Source organism: Vigna unguiculata, chromosome 10 (assembly GCF_037176805.1).
Source record: "Vigna unguiculata cultivar grain cowpea cultivar isolate G323 ecotype 2 chromosome 10, ASM3717680v1, whole genome shotgun sequence".
Classification (NCBI taxonomy): Eukaryota; Viridiplantae; Streptophyta; class Magnoliopsida; order Fabales; family Fabaceae; genus Vigna; species Vigna unguiculata.
In genome coordinates this window covers 53375911-53392818 of record NC_140801.1, presented here as the reverse complement: position 1 = coordinate 53392818, position 16908 = coordinate 53375911, and the positions used below count along the sequence as shown (strand labels likewise).

At 32.0% G+C, this 16908-nt stretch overlaps 2 protein-coding genes across 2 annotated transcripts; both read left to right on the top strand.

The window, feature by feature from the left end:
- The first annotated feature begins 3672 nt into the window (after nucleotides 1-3672).
- LOC114166812 (plasma membrane ATPase) lies at nucleotides 3673-9292 on the top strand. The gene is made up of 15 exons (XM_028051651.2): nucleotides 3673-3789; nucleotides 4928-5047; nucleotides 5165-5263; nucleotides 5453-5590; nucleotides 5724-6038; nucleotides 6130-6456; nucleotides 6542-6661; nucleotides 6736-6858; nucleotides 6932-7036; nucleotides 7122-7431; nucleotides 7544-8058; nucleotides 8140-8313; nucleotides 8406-8588; nucleotides 8674-8855; nucleotides 8950-9292. Exons 1-15 carry the CDS (start codon nucleotides 3748-3750, stop codon nucleotides 9044-9046), a joined length of 2850 nt encoding a protein of 949 aa, XP_027907452.2. The 5' UTR covers nucleotides 3673-3747; the 3' UTR covers nucleotides 9047-9292.
- Nucleotides 9293-12592: 3300 nt separating this feature from the next.
- Nucleotides 12593-14870, top strand: LOC114166800 (F-box/LRR-repeat protein 16-like). The gene has a single exon (XM_028051638.2). The coding sequence runs from the start codon at nucleotides 12872-12874 to the stop codon at nucleotides 14612-14614; it is 1743 nt and encodes a 580-aa protein (XP_027907439.1). The 5' UTR covers nucleotides 12593-12871; the 3' UTR covers nucleotides 14615-14870.
- Nucleotides 14871-16908: the final 2038 nt, after the last annotated feature.

Genomic DNA, 16908 nt, shown 5'->3' with positions numbered 1-16908 from the left:
AGAATTTATTGTTGAAAATAATGAAACAAAATCATATTTAATAATTTTTTATTATTTAAATTGAGATGGAATGCATATAAATAATAATATATGATGTTAATGTTGTGATATGATATGTGGTTTGTTGTAGACATAATTATTTTCATGGATAGAATACTATATATAATGAATATGATATTATCAAAGAGATATTTTCATTGATATTGAAGTTAGGAAACAATGTGTGAAAATAACTTGAAGTTCTTATAACTTAGTATCTGATGCGAGTAAGATTGGATACGGTAGGTACTAAGAGATTATCACATTATCATATGAGTGAATGTGTTTTTATATTGTACGAGACAAATATATAATTTAATAATTTAATTGGAATTAGTTCATAAATTGCGAACTAATTTAGTTTATTATCTTTCAAAATGTGTGAGTTTAGTCATTTTATCCATTTTTTTTTTAAGTTTGTTTAACAATTCAAAAGCGTTTCTCAGTTAACAATAAAGTGAAAATGTGTCAAATGATGTAAACAATTCAAATACTATAATCAAACATGAAACGCGTTTAAAACATCAAATAAACTTAACAAAATTTTATTAAAAATAAATAAATTTACATATTTCTAACATTGAACAACTAAATTGAACAAATATTTTGAAGATAAATCAATTCAAAATTTCACTAAAAAGTAAAGAATCAACAAAAACATTACATATTTTACTTTTTAATTTAATATATGAGTCTTTCTATGGAGTAAGATGTCTATGACCTATATTTTAATAATTTATACCATGAGATGTAACTAATAAATAAAGAATTAGCCAATATATATATATATATATATATATATATATATATATATATATATATATATATATATATGTTTAGTGAATAAATTAAATGTGTATCGTTGAGAAACTATAAATGTAATTTAAATATATGTTATGGTTTTCATATATATATATATATATATATATATATATATATATATATATATATTTCAATGAGTTAAGATTTGTAAAGTATAATAATGTAAATATTAATTATATGTTTATTTATCTTGCGCTGATAGTGAAACGGTACGGTTTCGAAGTATACAAATATTAAATATTCACAACACATAATAAATATACACTTGAAATTAACAATTACCCAAAAAAAAATTAAATAATAAAAATAATGTTTTATTTTATTAAATTTACTTAAATTAATATAAAATTATGTAGCAACATTTAAAACTAGAATGCAATAATATTAAAATATAAGTTCTCTATAAATAATTGTTATCATAGTCAAATAGTAGTTATAATTAATAAAAAATGTAGCAACATTTAAAACTAGTTTAAAACTAGAAAAAAATTATATTAAAGAATAATTTGTATATAAATAATTGTGATTACAGTCAAAGAGTAGTTATAACAATTACATTATAATTATAATATATATAAGATTTGAAACATATAGTTATAATTTATAGATAAATAATTCTTTTAAGGAAGTATAAATTAAATTGCATTATAAATAAGAATTTCTTTTATCATAACAGTTGGATCTAATCAAAATTAATTTAATTTATAATTTCTGATATTAATGATATTTATTAATTAGATATTAATATTTAAACTTGATGTTATTTATTGTTTGATACTTAAAATGTAAATAAATTATGTTGGTTGATTAACGTCGAATATTATATTTAATATTTATAATATATTTATCAATTTTAATAATTAAATATATTTATTTTACATGCATTTGATTTGATAATACATACATAAGGAAGACCCAATTATTTCAAAATATATTATTCGTGTTAAAACTATGATTCATGAATGAAAATAAAAATTAATTATTTTATTTATCTATTTAACATGACATTCCGTTTTAAAAAATTAATAGTATATCCAAACTTAAACGAATTACTTTATGAATATCAGAACGAATTAAACCACACCTGTAATCCTTAAAATAAATTATAATACATTTAATATTTATAGAGAAATATTATTAGTTAAAAATATAGGTAACCTTTTTCCTTTAGTTTTAATAAGGATAATTTAATATATCACTAAATATTTTAGAATAACTTGTTTTATGCGTATATCTTTTAAATAAAATTCGAAAATATACTTATTTCTCCACATCTTGCTCAATTCAGACGTAAAATAATAACAAATATCAATTAAATAATTTTATATAACGAAATAGATTTTTTTTGGGAATCATTTGTATGAATAATAAACATATTTTTGTTTAAATATAAGCTATTATATGTAATAAATTTGTTAGTTTTATAATAATTAATATAAAAATTTGTATACTGACAATAATATATTATATTATATTGATTGATTCCATCGAATTGTTGCTTTTCAATATAAGTATTTTAACTTTGCTTAATTTGATTCTATATTTGTTTTTTGACTCCATTGAACTTAATCTTTCTTAATAAGAGTCATATTCCAAAATGTGTTATTCTCAATTTAATGGAAGAGTCACATTGACTCTCTAATTAATAAAAATTAAATTAAAATAAATAAAAAATAAATATAGGAATCAAAGTGAATTAAATATAAATAAAAGACCAAACTTAATTTTTATAATTTTTATATTTTCAGAAGAAGTTTGAACTATACAACTATGAATAAATACTTTTCTATATTTAAATGAAAGTAAAAATAGGAAGCAATAGATCATTAAATAAATAACTTTGAATAAAACAAAGTCAAAAATTCTACATAAAATGTGTCAAATGTGAGTATCGGAAAAAACGAAGAGGCATAACAAAAAGCGAAAGACCAGCAGCAACTCCAGTGGTAAGACCAGAAGCCTCGCCACTTTAATTCGCCTATTTCCAATTTTAACATTTATTTATTTTTATAAAAAATGAGAGAAAATTATTATTTTTAGTATGTTTAGTAATAACATTTTATTAAAAAAAAGAGAAAATACCAACTCAACGAACCAACCAACCGAGAGTGGTCAACTGTGCTTTTAGTCATACGTTTCCTTTGTTTTATTCATTTAAATTAAATATAAAACTAATTGATTACAAATATTAATAAAATGGTTAAATATGATTTTTTCTCTTAACTTTCAGTAAATTTTGGATTTAATATATCTCAAAAATTTGGACTAATTTTGTTAGATTTATTTGATGTTTTCTACATATTTTAAAATTGTATTTGAGTTGTTTATATTGTTTGACACATTTTTATTTTACTGTTAAGTCAAATATTATTATGAAAAACGTTTGAAATATCAAATAAATTTAATAAAATTTGATTAAAATGACTAAATTCACATATTTTTATAGATAAAATTTAAAATGGACTAATTCCAAAATTGTGAAAGAAAAAACATATTTAACCCTAAAATAAAAAATTAATAGACACATTATCTTATAAATATTTTATTTTGTTCAATAAATGAAACTATTTATTCAATTATTTAATTATTTTTGTGGACTTACTTAAACATTATAGAGCCAATTGTGTTTATTCACAAAGGAAAAAAAAAAAAAAAAACCTGAAGTCATATCATACATGCATCGTTAACGGTGAGGGATAGAGATTCATTACCAACGCACATATTCTGTTAACGTGGTCTCGCACACATGATGTATGTATGTGTGTATATATATACATAAAACACTGAAGTGCAGTTTGAAGCCGCGCTGAAATCACAAACCTTTTCTCAGTCGTTTTGTTCTTCACTCTCTCTCACTCTTGTTTCCGCGTTCTCTCTCAATCGCCAATGGACGCTCTCGAAAGACTGAAGAATGAGAATATCGATCTCGTTAGTTTCCTTTCGTCTCTTTCGTTTTTCTTTTTTCTCTTTCTTTCATTTTATTTGTAGCATCGTTAGTGGCCAGCTCGTTGGCCATGAAAATGATAATGTGTGTAAAGATTCCGTCGTTGTTTGTTACTGTGTGGAGTGAATTTGATTAGGATATTATCACTGATTCATGGATTCAAATCGAATTTCGTACGTCATTTCTGATCTTGATTTATCTATTTCTTTTTGATCCACTGCTGCATGCGTCGTAAAACTCATACATATATTATCACCTGATGTTTGCTACACTGTAAAATAGTTTTTGTGTGATTTTCGTTTGGATTATTTTCTGTTTGGATTATTTTCTGTTTGCGTCATCTAGCTTTTTCCCCTTTCCGTGGCTAAACGGAATTCACGTTATTTTCTGCTGGGATTGGGTATAAGACGTGTTTGGTTTATTTATTTATTTCTTGAAAATCAATTTTCTTGTTTATCAATCTTTTAGATACTAAGAAAAAAGTGATTCTTTTTACGATCCAACAATTACTTGAATACTTGCATTTAGGTTAAAAAAAGATTTTTGTAATTATAAAGAAAAGAATAAAACAAAGAACAAAATAGGGAATGTAAATTGATTGTAAAGATTTGTCAGGATGGCAAAACATATATGACGTATGCTATTCTGCCCTTGAAAAATAATTACATAAATGGTTAATAAGCCACACTGTGATTCTATTGCATATTGTTGGGGAAAAAATTACAGAGATTACTATTGCTGCCGATAGAAAAAAAAAAAACTGAGAATTAACAAAACTTTCGCATCCGAGTTTGTGTAACGTTACTACGTTTAACAAATTATGATTTTAACCATTACACCTTTTATAATTAGTGAATTTTAATTTTTAATTATGATAAAAGAAATGAAAAATATAATGATCAGAATTATAATTTTTAGAATATAAGACTAATGACTTTTGACTGAAAATTAAGTAGTTAGTCTGTGTTTCCTCTTTAATAGAAAATATTAATGTATGAGAAAATAGTTTTTTTCAATTTCACTTGTCACTCTTCGAAATTTAAGTGCTAACATATAGCATTTTCTTACGTGTTCATGCTATATTGTAAGTCATTTCTAATAGTTAAGATGATTGCATTGCAGGAGCGAATTCCTTTGGACCAAGTTTTCGAACAATTGAACTGTACCAAGGAGGGTCTCACGAATGAGGAAGGCCAAAAGAGGTTGGAACTTTTTGGGCCCAACAAGTTGGAAGAAAAGAAGGCAATGATTCATCTTTACTAGCTACTTACTGTTTAAATTATTGTATAACATTATTTATCTTTAATGTCTTAGAGAAGATGCTTTCATCAATTAATCTTGCTATATTATTGAAAACAGGAAAGTAAGTTCTTGAAATTCTTGGGATTTATGTGGAATCCTCTGTCATGGGTCATGGAAGCTGCTGCTATCATGGCAATTGCACTGGCAAATGGTGGAGTAAGTATTTGAAGATATGATTTTAAAAAGTAAAATCAGCTAAAAATATGTGAACACGGTAAATGCATGTATAATAAAAAAAATATAAATAGATGAGATAAGATTATCATAGCATAATAAAATGTCTTTCCTATTAATTTTTGTGTTTTGTAAGTTAAATTTTATTCTCATTCCTGTTGAAACGTGTAGGGCAAACCCCCAGATTGGCAGGACTTTATAGGAATACTGGCATTGCTCGTAATCAACTCCACCATTAGTTTTATTGAAGAAAATAATGCAGGCAATGCCGCTGCAGCACTTATGGCAGGTCTTGCTCCCAAAACTAAGGTATAATTGCATGACGTTAAATTTTGTTAGTGGAAGATTTGTACTGATAGACTCTCTAACCTTCTCTTTTAAATCTTTCATGGAGAGTCCCATAAAATCTTATATTGCATAAATTTATCTGAATGGATGATAGGTTCTGAGAGATGGGAAGTGGGTCGAGGAAGAGGCTGCTATATTGGTACCCGGAGACATCATCAGCATCAAGTTAGGAGACATCGTACCAGCTGATGCACGTCTCTTAGACGGAGATCCTCTCAAGATTGATCAATCTGCATTGACCGGTGAATCATTGCCTGTTTCAAAAAATCCAGGTGATGAAGTCTTCTCCGGTTCCACTGTTAAGCAAGGAGAGCTTGAGGCTGTTGTAATTGCTACTGGAGTACACACATTTTTTGGTAAAGCTGCTCATTTGGTCGACAGCACCAACCAAGAAGGTCACTTTCAGAAGGTACAATTTTTACTATTTTTACATTATTTTTTTGCTGTATCTATTATCTTCAATGTGTATAAAAGCATTTGATGAATTTTAATTTGTTCAGGTGTTGACAGCCATCGGTAACTTTTGCATTTGTTCAATAGCTGTTGGTATGGTTGTAGAAATTGTTGTTATGTATCCAATTCAGCACCGAGCCTACAGGAATGGAATTGACAATCTATTGGTCCTTCTCATTGGAGGCATTCCGATTGCCATGCCGACTGTCTTGTCTGTAACTATGGCCATTGGTTCCCATAGACTCTCCCAGCAAGGTGCCATTACTAAGAGAATGACAGCCATTGAGGAAATGGCTGGAATGGATGTTTTATGCAGTGACAAGACTGGCACTTTAACTCTCAACAAACTCACCGTAGACAAGACTTTAATTGAGGTTAGTAGATTCAGATCACGGAAAAATAATTTTTAACTTCATTATTTATGTATGATAAACTAATAAACTAATAAACTAATTGCAGGTTTTCGGAAAAAATGCTGATAAGGATACTGTAATTTTACTTGGAGCTCGAGCCTCTAGGGTGGAGAATCAAGATGCTATTGATGCTTGCATTGTTGGAATGTTGGGTGACCCAAGAGAGGTTTGTAACTTTATCATTAAGAATGTAGATTTTGCTGGTTTGCATTACGTAATTTTTTTCACCTCTTGTTGCAGGCAAGAGATGGTATCAAAGAGGTCCATTTCTTACCCTTCAATCCAGTAGACAAGCGCACCGCCATAACATATATAGATGACAACGGAAATTGGCATCGAGCAAGCAAAGGTGCACCAGAGCAGGTAAATATATATATTTTTAACGGTACGATGTGAAGATTATTGAGCACCGCCATAACAATATTTCCTTTTACAGATTATTGAGCTCTGTCATCTTCGGGAAGATGTGAAGAAAAAAGTTCATGCAATCATTGGAAAATTTGCTGACAGGGGTCTCCGTTCCCTTGCTGTTGCCCAACAAGTAAGTTATTTGTAACAATGTTTCTTTTTAAAATAATAAATAATAATAATTTAAACTAAAGCTTTGTTATCTACTCTACTAACAGGAAGTTCCAGAGAAAACCAAGGAGAGCAGTGGAGGACCGTGGCAATTTGTGGGTCTCTTGCCTTTGTTTGACCCACCTAGACACGATAGTGCAGAAACAATTCGACGTGCTCTTCATCTTGGAGTCAACGTCAAGATGATCACCGGCGATCAACTGGCTATCGGAAAGGAGACTGCTCGGAGACTTGGCATGGGAAGTAACATGTACCCGTCTTCCTCCCTTCTTGGCGATCACAAGGATGAATCTATTGCTGCACTTCCCGTCGAAGAGCTTATTGAACAGGCCGATGGATTTGCCGGTGTTTTCCCTGGTAAATAGTTCTTTTCTATTCCTTAATTATATATTTCCAGTTCAATATTTGACAATAATTTGCTGCAATCTTTCTTTAAAATAAGCTAAATAACTTGTTAATATATATGCAGAGCACAAATACGAGATTGTGAAAATCCTACAAGAGAGAAAACACATATGCGGAATGACAGGAGATGGTGTTAACGATGCTCCTGCCCTCAAAAAGGCAGATATTGGAATTGCAGTAGCTGATGCAACAGACGCAGCTAGGAGTGCATCCGACATAGTACTAACAGAGCCTGGTCTGAGCGTGATTGTGAGTGCAGTTTTGACCAGCAGATCCATTTTCCAGAGAATGAAGAACTACACCATTTACGCAGTTTCCATCACAATTAGGATCGTGTTGGGCTTTTTACTCATTGCACTTATATGGCAATTTGATTTCTCACCTTTCATGGTTTTAATCATCGCAATACTAAATGACGGAACAATCATGACCATCTCGAAGGACAGGGTAAAGCCATCCCCTCTACCCGATTCATGGAAGTTGAATGAGATTTTTGCCACAGGCATAGTTCTCGGTACCTACCTCGCTATCATGACGGTTGTCTTCTTTTGGGCTGCTCACGCTTCTGATTTCTTCACTGTAAGCATGGATTCTATTTAAGACATGTTTTTGTTTTCAAAGATTGTTTTAGGCTTAACAGAAGTACAACAATGTTTGCAGCAAAAATTCGGTGTTAGATCTATCAGACTTAACCCGGATGAACTTACCGCAGCGGTTTACCTTCAAGTAAGTATTGTAAGTCAGGCTCTTATATTTGTAACTCGATCAAGGAGTTGGTCTTTCCTTGAGCGCCCTGGTTTTTTGCTTGTCACCGCATTCATAGTGGCACAACTGGTGAGTTCTTATTACATATGGTTCATTCATTTGCAAGGATGTTTCATCCGTAATAAATTTAATTACTCATCTAGCATCTTTCTTGTAAGTAGATTGCCACAGTTATCGCTGTTTATGCAAATTGGAGTTTTGCAAGGATGAAAGGGATTGGATGGGGCTGGGCTGGTGTCATTTGGCTCTATAGTATCATCTTCTACATCCCATTGGATGTTTTGAAATTCGGAATTCGATATTTCTTGAGTGGCAAGGCATGGAATAATATCACCGAAAATAGGGTAAAAAAATCCTGTTAATGTTATTGTTTTCTTTCCTTAAACATTGATTTGCTTTTTCTTACATATTCTGTGATTTAATATGTAGACTGCATTCACATCAAAGAAGGATTATGGAAAAGAAGAACGAGAAGCACAATGGGCTATTGCTCAACGCACATTACATGGCTTGAATCCTCCTGAAAACGAACCCACATTCTCAGACAGAACAAACTACCGCGAATTATCTGAAATTGCAGAACAGGCAAGAAAACGAGCTGAAGTTGCAAGGTAATGATATCATTTAATATTAATTAGTACAATGTTTATTAAATAAAGTGAACTAAGATTAGTTTAATAACTTTCTGTTTTTTATTTTTTTCAGATTGAGGGAACTTCACACTTTGAAGGGACATGTGGAGTCGGTTGTGAAATTGAAAGGACTGGACATCGATACAATTCAACAGCACTACACTGTTTGAGTGGAAGACTGGTTTTTTTTTGTTATATATTTTCTCATTAATTCTCTTAAACTTAGTTACATTCCAGAGGATATCTGGTAAAAGACAATCACATCTTCAACAAAAGAATCAAACTATGGGTAGATGTTTTTCTTAATCTTATTTTAAAGGCGATTTTAAAGGCCTGCAGTAGTGCATGTTGAGATCGAATCAACATGGAATTATTAGTCATAAATTTTTAATCCATTTCCTTCTCTTCGAGTTAAAGATATAATGCTGAATATGGTTGAAGTAGAATTTTATGTAGAATTTGCAATGGTTCAATAAATTTAAATTGAGTCAGGTTTTTTACTTTCTAGTAAAATCTACATAATATTATGCAATTTATTTTATGTTGTATTATTTAACTCTAAAATTTTTCAAATTTAAATATATTAATTTAAAAGAGTAACAATAATAGATAAATCATTTACATAAACAATCATTTTAACATAATGTTAATTGTTTTATTCTTTTTAAAGTTCTTTTAAATTAAAATATTATTTTATTAATTTTATCTTCTAAGTAACCTTTTTTTCATTTAATCGGTTTTTTTATTTGACTTGACCATTTTTAAATTATAAAAATACTTATAAAATAAATAAAAATTATTTACAATAAAATTATAAATATTATTACAAAAAAATAAATATAAATCATGTACTTTCACTTTAGTTATTGATTCTGATATAACAAAAGGTGGTTTTTTTTTTTTTAAATAACATTCAATTTTTTAAGCCCACAGTCTTAATTTTCAAATGCCTTGTAGCAAATTGATTTAAATAACCTATCCATGGTCGGATTATTTACTTTATTCATTTTATATTTTGGAGAATTAATTTTACAGAATTAAAATTCATAAATATTTTGAATTTTACAGAATTAAAAAAAATAATTCTATTGTATTATTTATTCAAATAAATACAAATTAATAAGAGAAATGTGAGAATTATTTGATAAGTATCCAAATAACAATGATCAAATTATTTCAAAACATCTTAGGAAGAAAGAACAATATGTAAACAAGTTATATAGAAGTGATTAGAAGACTCCTTTCTACTGATGAAATAAATAACAGTAAATCATTGTTTTTAAGTTTTTTTTTTTTTTTTATATAAAACAAGCTTCTGATATATCTATTAAACATAGGTACCCTTAAGTCAAACACTAAGTAATTTAAAGTCTAATTTTTTATGTTTTCTTTCTCACTGAAATCTGAAGTCCGAGTCAAAGTTTAATAGCAGTTAATGTGCTATTAATGTTGAAGTCTACTTACGAATCACAAAATTTTTCTTTTTTCTTTCTGTTTTATATTTGTTCTCAGATCGATGATTCTCTTGCATCTTCACATTATAATCAAATCTGTCATTTCCCGGTCAATACAAAACAAACTTCAACATTCAAAACACAATAATAATTCATCTTCTTTGTTCATTCAATTTGAAATAGTGCGTGGTGTGGAACAATCTTAGATTTCCCTTTGTTAAGAAAGTGAAGCTGTTCTAAATTTCACATTCAAAAGAATAAAAAAATGAAGTTTGGTATGCATGCAAATGCTTGGGAATGAGGAATTCACAGCACTTGGGCCACCACTTAAAGCAAATACAGAAGCAATGAAGATGGCACGTAGATCCAGGCAACTTAATTACTTCCATTAATTCACCATTTTTACTTTTCCTTTGCTCCTGCAACTCTGTGTCACTTAGAGAGCGCGCATGGTTAAACAGCATTGCAGAAGCATTAAAGCGCGTAACTGCACCACCACCATCTCCTATCTCCTTATCCACGTTATTTACTTCTCTTCTGAATCTTCACGCTGCATTTAAACCCTCCACGCATACTCATACACGCACAATCATTGAACTTCCTTCCATCGCTCTCTCTATATAGACAACACACATCATGAAGAAATGAAAGCATTCCAAAAGCATTTCAAAAGCACCAGAAATGAAAGCAAATGCAGTGACTACAGCTGTATTTGCACTTGTTTTCTTCATTCTATGTTTTTCTGCTGAAACTAAATCCAGCAGTTCAAGAACATACAGAAGAAGCAGACACAGTGGTGGAGGAGGAAGAAGAACAAGAGGATCAAAGTGTGATCCTTTTTATCTATATCTATATGGAACATGTGGCCATTGGCCTTTTCCTACATGTTCTTCCCCTCAAAACCCTTTTGACCAAACACCAACCCCATCCTATTCTTTTCCTCCGCCGATAACTTACACTCCCAGACTCCCTCCGCCGGTGACTTACACGCCAAGAATCCCTCCGCCGCTCAGATATTTTCCACCACCTTTCTTACCTCCGGTGCATTATCCTTCACCGCCTCCGCCATCCCCACCACCCCCTTCACCGCCTCCGCCGTCCCCACCACCCCCTTCACCGCCACCGCCTTCCCCACCACCACCGTCCCCTCCTCCACCGGCGTGTTCACCGCCGCCGGTTAAACCCTGCTGCCCATTACCACCACCCTGCTGTCCTCTTCCACCACTTCCACCTCTTCCACCTCTTCCGCCGGCGCCGCCGTTAGTTCCATCACCACCGCCACCTGCTCCTACCTTACCGCCATTGGTAATTCCACCTCCGATGCCAACATACCCATGGCTATCACCTCCGGACCCCTTCTTCTTTGATCCCACACCAGCACCCCCACTTGTTCCGATCACAACTTCGCCACCTTTTTTCAACGATCCAAATTTTCCAGACCCTTCTTTACCCCCTCCACTTCTACCCGGGCCTTTTCTGTCAACCCCACCGTTTTCCCCTATGCCGCAGACACCTGATAGTGGTTTGTTTCCACCACCGTTGGCCGCAGAGGTGCCACCTACTTTTACCCTGCCGGAAACGCCGGTGATGCCAGATAACCCACCCTCTTTTACCACACCGGCTGATTCCCTGCCGCCGCCGGAGATGCCGGAGAATCCGCCGGATGTTTCCTCGGGGTCACCGGATACGACGGACCAGCCACCGGATACGACAGACCAGCCACCGGATACGACAGACCAGCCACCGGAGAACTCGGACCCTGACCCCGAACAGCCACCGTCGAAACTCATCAACAACAGCCATTGATTCTGTTGTTTATGCCGCACTCGAGATGAGTGTGTTTAAATTATGTTGCACTTTTGTTCCTTCCTTCCCTTGTTTCAAAATCATGTCACGTGTATTATATCTTAAAATAATACATAAGCTTCTTTTAAATAAAAAACAGTTTTTAAAAATGACAATATAATTATATCTTAAACCCTTTACAAACAACCTTTTTTCGCATCGTATTTACTTAATTTATAATTTTGCTCTAAATTAAAATATCATGTTATTATTTAACAAACACTAACAATAATTAAATTATATATATATACTATTTTATTTTAATTTATATTAGTCTTATGTATTTTACATTAGATTATAAAAAATTTTGCGAGTTACAAAAGACATGTATAAATTGGGTAATCTAATCTACAAGCTAAACACTCTTATGTAAGACAATATTTTTATTATTTAATTTACATTTAAATTTTATCCACAATTTCATCCATCAAGCGAAGAGTCAGGGTTGATATAATAAAAAAATGAGGATTTCAGATCTGAAAATTTGGATCCTTGACGCCTCTTTCCTGAATTCAAATTTGAACTCAGTTTTGCAGAGTCCAGCATCAAAAAAAAAATAAAAAATCACATAAATAGATTGTTACAAAAGGAATAGACAGTGGTGTTGGTGGTTGGCAGTTGGTGTTAGTTGAGATCGTTGTGATATAAGAAACCAGAAGAGCAGAAAGAATTGGATGAAGCAAGAATCAGAAAACAATGTCAGAGGAAGAATTACACTTACCTGATGAATGCTGGGAATCGGTATTCAAATTCCTCAAACCCATTCCTCACTTCGAACCTCTCTCTCTTGTCTCAACCCAATTCCTCTCCATCACGAACCTCCTCCGAACCTCGCTCACCATATCCAACCCTACGCTTCCCTTTCTCCCCAACCTCTTCCGAAGGTTCCCCTCCATCACCTCCCTTCACCTCACGCGCCTCCACCACTCCCACCTCCACACGCTCCTCCTCCAGCTCTCACGCGCCGCCCTACCACTCCAATCCCTCAACCTCTCCGGCCACCCCTCCCTCCCCTCAAATGGGTTGCGCGCGTTCGCCAGAAAGATCCCAACTTTGACATCCCTCACCTGCTCCCACATGGGTTGTCTCCGAAACGCCGATCTCCTTCTAATCGCCGATTGCTTCCCTTTCCTCGAACATCTCGACGTCAGTTTCCCCGAAAATAACGACAATTCAACCGACCCAGTTTCCGATTTCGGCGTAAAGGCTCTCTCTTTGGCCCTCCCCAACCTCCGTAGCGTTAACCTCTCCGGCAATTACTTCATCAACGACCCTTCCATTCTCAGCCTCTGCAAGAACTGCGAGCTTCTCGAGGAAATTGTAATCTTCGAGTGCCACTTCATCACGCAGCGTGGCATCGCTTCCGCGATTCGTGAAAGACCGTGTCTGCGTTCTTTCTGCGTTAGCAATTTCGGGTATGGAATAAAGAACGGTGACAATGCCAGACCCTATGTGACCTCCGATTTCATCACTGCGCTGGTGGGTTTGAAGGGCTTGACCTGTCTCGATTTGTCGTGTTCTTCTATCTCTGATGAGTTCCTATGCTGTGTCGCGGAGGAAAAAATTCCCTTGAAGAAGCTTGTTTTACAAGGTTGTTGCAACTACACTTACGTTGGAGTGTTGTGCTTGTTGTCCTCATGTCAGACAATGGAGCATTTGGATCTTCAAAACACCGAGTTTCTCTGTGATCGGCGTGTGGAAGTGTTGTGTGAGTTTCTTGGGAATTTGGTGTCTATAAATGTTAGTGGATGTAGGACGTTAACTGATTTAGCTTTGTTTGCACTCATCAAGAACTGTCCTTTGTTGAATGAGATAAAAATGGAGGCAACGGATGTTGGGAAGAAGGGGATTGATGTTGAAGAGGAGTTGTTGGTGAATGGTGTTGTGAATCGTGGAGTTAAGTCTCTGTATTTGGGAAGAAATTCCTGGTTGAGGGATGAAAACGTTGAAATGATTGCTTCTGTTTGCCCCAGTTTGGAGGTGCTTGATTTGAGTTATTGCTGTGGAATATCTGAAGGTGTAGTTGAGGTTTTGAGGAGGTGTAGGGAGGTTAGGAATCTGAGCTTGGCGTTTTGTTCAGGAGTGAAGTTAAAAGGGATGGAATTTGAAGTTCCAAAGCTTGAGGAGTTGAACTTGTCACGATCAACAGTTGATGATGAAACGCTTTGTGTGATCTCAAAGTGTTGTCGTTGGTTGCTGCATTTGGACTTGGAAAATTGTTCTGGTGTGACAGGCAATGGAGTTAGGGAAGTGGTGGAGAAGTGCAGGAGATTGAGGGAGATTAATTTGGTGTCTTGTTGTGAAGTTGAAGCTAGTGTTGTTGCTTGGATGGTATTTTCAAGGCCATCATTGAGAAGGATAATGGCTCCTCCTAGTTTTGATCTTAGTGGTGGCCAGAGGGAACTTCTCTTGCGCCATGGCTGCATTGTTAGCTTGTAGTGTGTGTGTTATGTTATAGCTCTGCAATGAAGTCTGAAAATGGAGAATGTTTTGAGATGCTTCTGTGAGAGATTGACACTATCATTGTATTTGAGTGTTTGATTGATTACAAGTTTAGGTATGATTATATGTAATTGTGTGTGGTTTTTTGTTCTTGTTCTGATAATGTTGTAATTATAAGGTGTGATGTGAATGGCATACGTTGTAAGTAGTTGAATCCAAATTGTATTAATTTTAAGCTTCTGGATTATGCTTATTTGGAATTTGGATTATATGGTTATTTCTGTGTTGTTTTTCTATTGTATTTTCATAATACAGTGATTATTACTATTTTTGACATTTTAAAATATATTAAAAAAATATTTAAAATATCAATAACAGAAAAATAGGTCAATAGAGAATCTAGAGTCACTTATTTACCTTCAATTATATCACTCCATCACTTTTCCCATACACCCATTCTATGAAAGAAAATTTTCTTTTTGTCTTTTCTGAATTGTGATTCATATTTGAAGTCATTTTTAATTATATTATTCAAAAATCTTTTACTAAAAAAAAGAAATGATGGATTGAATAATTCAGAAATCATTTTGACTTCTAAATTAGACAACTCAGAAAGGATAACATTGAATTTTTCTTTTTTAATATGGAGTGCATGGGAAATTTATGAGTGCAGGAAGAAACTGCCTCATTTTATTACTGAACTTTGGTCTGAAACATCAAATATGTTGGGTTTAACGGTTTTGGTGGGCTAAAAGAAGTTATTATTCACTTAATTTAAAAAAGTTGTAAGCTTTTTGTTTTGTATTTTTTAATTTATCTTTTTTCCTAATGTGAAAACTGACTAAATTTTAAAATTATAATAAATATATATAATATTAATAAATAATAATTTTAAATATCAGATTAATATGCATATTAAGCATAAAAATTAAGGAAAAGGCGTGAATTGCGTGATATTGATTTTGAGAAAAAAAAAGTAAATGAAAAGAAGAATGGAAATTATGGGCTATATTATATTTTTTCACTCTGTTTCTTTTTTATTTTAATTGTGTCAAAATTATTTGGGATATGAGTTTGATTTCAGCCCATTCTAAAATTTGTAATATTTTCGACTTTTAGGCTCCGTTCTTTTGAGAGGAAGGATTAAAAGGAGAGGGAGAGGAAGAAATGGGAAGGATTAGAGGGTGAAGTTGATGTTGTTCTTTTTAAGGGATTAGGAAGTGATTTTAGAGTAGATTAGAGAGTGAAATTTGTGAAAGTTTGTGATTGAATTGAGTGATGTGACATATTAAAAAAAATTAATAGATAAAAAAATAAGATTACCAAAATATCCCTAATGTTAAAAGTAATATAAAATGCTATATAAATCATTTAGAATAATTTATTTAATTTCTATTAATTGTGTGAAATAATATAAATATATTTATAAAAAAATGAATAATCAAATTTATTTGGTATGAAATTAAATTTAACATTTATCAATTTGATATTTACATGAAAAATAATTTATTTATGTTATATATATTTTTTGTTTTTAAGTCTTTGAAATATAATTTTTTTTGTTTATTTGATATGAACATATTTTTTTAATTTGATTATGTTTGTTAATAATATAGGTAACATTTTTTAATAAATTTTTTTCTTTTTTTCAAATTTTATAGAATTATATATTGTTTATATATTTTTAACTTTTAGATTTTTAGATGTTTGTTAATAATAAAATTTTATTTATTTTTATTAATAAATTAAAACTCAAATTAAAAGATAAATTTATGTGAAGAAATAAAAAAGAAGACAACACTGTGTGAACACGTGTCAAAAAATTACGAAGATAAGAGAGGTAAAAAATAAATATGACGAGGATAAAATGGTAATTTTGTATCCATCACCTTCTAATCTCTTCCATAGTAGAGGGATGGAATTTTTTAGTCATCCCTCTAATCCATCCCTGTCATTCCCTTGTATCACCCCAAAAAGAACAAGATGTTAGTCTCTTCAAACTCATTGTGGACTGAATTGGGTCATATAGGCTGTGCCAATTTTTCAATAGTTTTGAATATTCTAAAAGTTAATTTTTGAATGTGAATAATAAAAAATATTAAGAAAAAAAAACTCATTCCTATAATCTCTAATTCTTTACCACTTAAAAAAATTATACTATTATACAAAAGTAAACTTGGTTATTTAATTAGAATCGCCTAAATTGACCTAATAATAAAAAAAAAAATTGAGAAAAATCAAGAATGGCATCATCAATATTCTCTCATTAAATAACTTGGTTTTAAAGACAT

Coding starts and splice junctions, on each gene's coding strand:
- LOC114166812 (XM_028051651.2), top strand. CDS start 3,748: ATGGACGCTCTCGAAAGACTGAAGAATGAGAATATCGATCTC. Junction 7,432..7,543: donor ATTTGCCGGTGTTTTCCCTG/GTAAATAGTTCT, acceptor ATATATATGCAG/AGCACAAATACGAGATTGTG. Junction 8,856..8,949: donor AAACGAGCTGAAGTTGCAAG/GTAATGATATCA, acceptor TATTTTTTTCAG/ATTGAGGGAACTTCACACTT.
- LOC114166800 (XM_028051638.2), top strand. CDS start 12,872: ATGTCAGAGGAAGAATTACACTTACCTGATGAATGCTGGGAATCGGTA.